This window comes from Chenopodium quinoa, unplaced genomic scaffold, assembly GCF_001683475.1.
Source record: "Chenopodium quinoa cultivar QQ74 unplaced genomic scaffold, ASM168347v1, whole genome shotgun sequence".
NCBI lineage: Eukaryota > Viridiplantae > Streptophyta > Magnoliopsida > Caryophyllales > Amaranthaceae > Chenopodium > Chenopodium quinoa.
Window position 1 is genome coordinate 1639167 of NW_018744469.1, and position 5940 is coordinate 1645106.

Below are 5940 nucleotides of genomic sequence, written 5' to 3' on the forward strand. Positions count from 1 at the left end.
TAATCAGTTTGGGTTGAACCGGGTCGGTTTGAAAACGGGCTTAGTTAGTTTAAAGTGGGGTTCGAATCAAAACAGTTCGGGTCCTAACCGGGTCGAGTTACAATCGCTTTGGGTCATAATCAGTTTGGGTTGAACTAGGTTGTTCTGAAAACAGGTTTCGGTTCAAAACTTATCGGGTGAAATTGAGTCAGATCATTGTCGGGTCAGGTCATAATCGATTTAAATTAAACTAGGTCGGTTTAAAAACGGGTTTACCCATTTTGAAGCAGGTTTTAGTTCAAATCATATCGGGTTAAAATCAGGTCTGATCATTATCGAGACGAGTTAATCAGATAATTGGTAGGAACGAGTCAGGTTATAATCGAGTTAAGTCTTAAATAAGTTGAATTTATCATGTAGAGAGGTGAAACGAATCGGATCATAAACATATTGATTACGGGTTGTAAACGACTCAATAATTACGGGTTATAGGCTGTAAACGGTTCGGTCTCAATGGATTACGGGTTGTAATCGGTTCGGTTTCAATGGGTTATAGGTTGAAAACGATTCGGTCACAACAGGTTACGGGTTGGAACGGTTCAAGTTTATCCGAATTTTTCCGGGTTTGAACGATTTTGGTTTAAAATGGATCGGGTTACTTTCAGGTTCTAAGGTAATTGGTTCAGGTTGTTTTCGATTTCGGGTTGTAATGGTTCGAGTTGATAATGAGTTGGGTCCTAAACAATTTGCATAAATTCGGTTCGGTTCAATTTTGAGTTGGAAGAAATTGGATTGGGTCGGTTTTCAAAAAACGGATTTTTAATGGTTCTTAACAGGTTGGGTAAGATACAAGATTATACAAAATTTTATAAAAAAAATCGTGCATAGTACGAGTTTCATATAGTTGTTTATATAGGAACTAAAATATGTGGTTAGACCAGGATCAATCCAAATCGTAATTGCCTTGTCATGTCGATCCATTAAAACATAGTGAGTTTTTTCGAACCGGGTTTGTAGATACTGCGCAACTCGCCCGCTAAATGGATCATGCTAGCCCTTTTTTTAGTCAAATGGCCTAAGGCCATAGTATCCACCCGGCCCACTTTGATATGCCCTCTTATACCAATATGAAGTTTGACAAAAACACCTACAAATAAAAACAGAAAGCACATATTATATCCTTATTCGTCCGCCAAAATTAGGCAAAAACACTCTAGCGCGCGTACTCATTCCCTTGAAATTAATTCTCGTGCAAAAACATAAACCTGCAAACTACCTTCTCAACTCAACAGTGTAAATTTCTTTCAACATTAAACCCTTGAAATTCTGTAAGTCCGCCTTTTCTTTTTATTCAAATTTTCACTATTTCTTTGTCAATTTTACTTGTTCTTGCTTCGTTTGCCCACAATTTAGTGTTATTTCGCTCCGCAATTGGGTTTTGTGTTTCAATTGTCGAGATTTTTTTCTTAAATTTTGCATTTTTACGCCGCAGTTTTTGAGGGTTTTGATCGATTGTGAGAGAAGAAGATGAGGAAGATGCATCGGAAACAGATGGTTGGTGATAGAACCAAAATTGCAGAAAAAAGTAAGGATTTTAATACTCAATTCTTTGTTGTTTTTCTTGAATTTGTGAAGATTTTGCTTAAAATTGATTGTATATAATGTTAATATTTGCCTTTTATTTTATTATTTTTTTTTTCTTCGTACTCAATTCTTTGTTGTTTTCTTGAGTTTATGGAAAATTTGTTTTAAATTGATTGCGTTTTAATGTCAATTCTTTTTTTGATTCATCTCAGTGTCAATGCATATGATGCTTATGGGTTACAATGGAGATTATAAATCTATGCTTTCTCAAGAACTTAATAGTCGATTATGGAAGAGAAATGGTAAATTGAGTCGAAAACGAATGCGAAGATTTCATTTTTTGTTAATTACTGCTGATAGTCCTACATTGTTGTCTTTCACTGTTGCATTGGGGAGGTTAATTTGGAGTAATAAATTGATGGTGAAACGAAGAAATATTGAGAAGAAACTGTCTGAGAAGATTAAAGAATGGAGTGTTAAGAAGAAAAAAAGGCAAGGAAAGCCGGGTAAATTGAAGGCGAGGAAGTTGAGCTTGAAGAAGGAGAAGAGGAAGAAAAGGAAAGAATATGTTGTGGTACCAAGGATTGTTTTCGGGTTTCAGATGAGACCGGTTTTGGGGTCGAGGTTGAGGTTGGTGATCAAGCGGAAGATGAGAAGACAGCATAGTAAAAGTGATCATGGTAGTCAAATGTATAGGCTGGCAATGGCTATGAAGTATCTGTCTCTTCGAAATGTTTATATTACATCCGAGTGGGAGTTTTGGACTGTCTGCTTTGTTTAGGAAGTTACTGGTTTCTGGGGGAGCATTGCATTACAAGAGGGTTTGAGCAATTCTTTGAGTTCGGTTGCTAAGGAGTTTGGACTCTATGTAGTCTCAGCTGACCATTTGGAGCGCCTGGAAAGTGGTTTTGGATGTTCTTCCAGTCTTCGTTGTGTAGGTAATGATTTACTCTCTCTCCAATCCCCCCTCCAAGCTATTATGGTGTCAAACTATCTCATCTATTTGGCTGACATCAAATCAGAAAAAAAATGTTATACTGACTTATGTTTGACACTTTGGCTGTCTATTTGAAACTTGAGTATTGGCATTGATGTGGGTGCTTGGATACTTTGTATTAGTTACAGAAATTGTAAAATGTTGTAGAAAATACCCGGTGTTTCATTTTTACAAGTTTATGTTTGATCTAGGTTTGATTTAATGATTTAGTTCCATGCAAAAGGTGTGTAATAAACTGACCTAAGGAGGGTTAATGTGGGTAGTCTAGTATTTTTAGTTTAATAGTCTTAAGTTTTATTGTAAATAGGGGAAGTGGGGAAAGGAAAGGGTAGGCAGATTTTTGGAGTGAATCCTTAAGAGAGTTGTGACCGTAAGTCACTATTTGAGAGTTGTGACCTCAAGTCACTAGTGGAGACTTGCCGCCTAAAGCTGCTAACTTTTGAAATCGTTTGTTATCAATCAGAGCAATTTTTTCCCTTCTATGTTATTGTTGATTAGAAGTAGTATCAATGCAAGGTGGTGTTTACAAATATGCAAATCAGATTGCTAGTCTATAGCAAGGTGGTGCTTACTTGATATCTGAAATAATGTAGACCCAAGATTGAGTTTCCTGGTCAATACTTTAGTCTTAATTTTGATTTTGATGGCTGATATTTTCTTGCCCTAATCAGTAGGGCTCGTGTGTTTTTTTGGGGCTTAGTTGATGAGGGTTTGGTTTTAGAAATGTTCACTGTTGGCTGGTGCATGGTTTAGCTGCATGATGTACTGGATATACAGGAATTTTGAGTTTAGTGTCATAGAATTTTGCTCATAGAATTCTGAGTTTAGTGTGTAACAGCTCATTTACTTTGTATATGTAGGTATATGCTTGCATTTGCTATATGCTGTTTGTTCTGTCATTTCTTTTTTTTGCTGGCTGAAGTTAGAGGCTCAGAGCTGAATATCTCGAGCCACTACCTGTTTTTTTTTATTCTGTCATGGTGTTTTGCTTATGGCTAGATTTACTACCAACTTTTTTTACTTGCCTGGAACATTTGCAGTCAAGGAAATTTTCATCATCCTACCAGATGTACCATACATCTAAGACTTATTTTCAATTTATTTCATGTCAAGATAGAGATATAGTTTGCACTTTGCTCGCTTGCCTATTTTATTCTCCTAGAATCTCTCTTTACCTATAAATCAAGGGAAAATGAACAGAGTAAATTACTGAAAACAGAAAGGAAAAAAAAAAAAAAAAACATATGAATCTAGAGAGTTCTAAATACCCTTCTCAAGACTTCTGCGGTTTCAGCATATATGTACCTGTGCAAGCCGTTGTATATATTTTCGAAAGGGTATGAATAATTGTAATTGATGAGTATTAAAACTGTTGATGTCTGATGTTTCTGGAATAAAAAAATAGTAGCTAAAACATTAAATTATGGACCGAAATTCTATAATGTGTCTTGAAGATGGCATGATCGATAAAGATCCATTAAATATATGTGAATTATCTGATTTTAATTGCTTTCTGTTGCATATATTTGAACCCTGAATTAATAGATTTCTATTTGAACTTTGCCCTAGTTATTTCACTTAAGTATGCTTTCTCCTGCTGTACATGTAAATTCTGAGAGATTTGATGGAATGATCACATACTAAGTCTTCCCTCTTGGCTCTCTTCTTTTTTCTACATGTTTTGCCCAGTTCATATCTTCATGATCCTTCTTAATTGTGTTCACTTATGCTAGCCATCATGTGCTTTAATTGCCTCTTGTGCTGTTCTACGTTGAATCTAAACATGTCGGTTTAATCTACATCCCTCTACTGCCACACGAAACCCACCCCCCTCCCCCCCCCCCCCCCCCCCCCTAAAAAAAACGTCTGCCTATCCTGTCTTTCTCACTCTCAGTACTTCACTCCTTCAGTCCTTCCAATTAATAACTATGGGCTTTTTATGCAGGTTGTCGAGTAGACTAATGTTGTAGAGAACGTATATCCAATACATCACTCATCAAGATCTTTTGGTTAGATATATTTTAATTTTCCTCACCGTGTTCTGAGTTCTGACTGCTTGTATTCGATAGTTGGAGTGGGTTGCCGAATGTCTCAGATCTCCCAAGTTAGTAGTTAAAATGTACATAATATACGTTAATCTCTCTCGTATAAGATATCAATGGATACCTGGTATTAACCCAAAAAAAAAAAAAAAAAAAAAAAAGAAAAAAAAATCATATTTAGACAATATAACAAAGTTACAATACATTATGCCGATTTTTTTCTGGCGCAGGTGAGATTACCTATGAGTTGTTCCATGTAGCTTCTGCCATTTTTTTTTTTCAAAATTTCCAGTCTTTTTGGCAGCAGAAATTAGTGCTTTTTTTTTTTTTTTTTTTTTTTTTTTTTTTTTTTTTTTCTTTTTTTCAGGGAAATTAGTACATTTCTCATACTAATTCAGTTTCAAATTAATTGCACAATGTTTAAATGGTACATTACAAGAAAAGATGAAAATTAATGTTAAAAAGTCATCATTACCAATTTGAAACTATGTTATTTTGGATTGAATTAAACCAAAGTGAGATGATCTAAAATAGAATTAGCAATTGTGTCGTGTACGTGTTTGAAATTAAACGGGTTGGGGGGACTCAATACTAACCCTACCTACTTTATAAACATTTTAAATTAAACATTATAGAAACCCTTGATACTAACTTGCCTTTTCTGCGTCCAATTTATATCATGTTGTCGTGTTATATGAAAGGTATTAGTCTCGTTCAATATATATACCAACAATTCCATATTTATTAGTTGTTTCAATCTGTGGGTTGGCGTGTGAATTTCATGTTAGAAATCTCAACATTAACTCGGCCTATTTAAGTAAACGTGATGAAAACCTTTGATGTTAACTGATTGTTTTTGTGTCTAGTTTGTGTCATGTTATCGACTTGTCACGTCGTGTCAGCTTTGTCAAATCTAATCTAAATTAAATTGATTTCATCAAAGTAATACTTCCTCCATTTTTTTTAATTGCACCTTCCTTTTTGGGAAGTTGCATATTAATTGCACCATTTCCCTATATGATATGCTTTTTTCACCTTTTGGTTGTGTTCACATACAAAATTCACTACCTATCCTTGTTCACATGTGAAAGCAACCATTATTACCCCAACTTTTTCTATCTCTCATTTATTTATTTTTTTTCCAAATGGGCAATTTTGACATATGCCATATTTTACACTTTTTTTTAAAAAAATAATCCCGTGCCCCCTAAATGTTGCAATTAAAAAAAAAACGGGAGAAAGTATGAAATTAATAAAAAACTCTCTTCGTTTCAAAATTAATTTTCCATTTGGAACCTAGTGAATATTAAAATGAGAGGGAATTTTTTTTAAAAAAAA

General features: G+C 34.7%; 1 protein-coding gene across 1 annotated transcript; it reads left to right on the plus strand.

Moving 5' to 3' along the window:
• The first annotated feature begins 984 nt into the window (after nucleotides 1–984).
• Nucleotides 985–4781, plus strand: LOC110697562. Its single transcript, XM_021874933.1, has 4 exons — nucleotides 985–1307; nucleotides 1472–1564; nucleotides 1776–2501; nucleotides 4506–4781. Exons 2-3 carry the CDS (start codon nucleotides 1507–1509, stop codon nucleotides 2342–2344), a joined length of 627 nt encoding a protein of 208 aa, XP_021730625.1. The 5' UTR covers nucleotides 985–1307; nucleotides 1472–1506; the 3' UTR covers nucleotides 2345–2501; nucleotides 4506–4781.
• Nucleotides 4782–5940: the final 1159 nt, after the last annotated feature.

What these genes read in the sequence shown, in the direction of transcription:
- LOC110697562 (XM_021874933.1), top strand. Translation starts at nt 1,507, where the DNA reads ATGAGGAAGATGCATCGGAAACAGATGGTTGGTGATAGAACCAAAATT. An exon ending in AACCAAAATTGCAGAAAAAA is followed by an intron (nt 1,565 to 1,775) that starts GTAAGGATTTTA and finishes GATTCATCTCAG; the next exon opens with TGTCAATGCATATGATGCTT.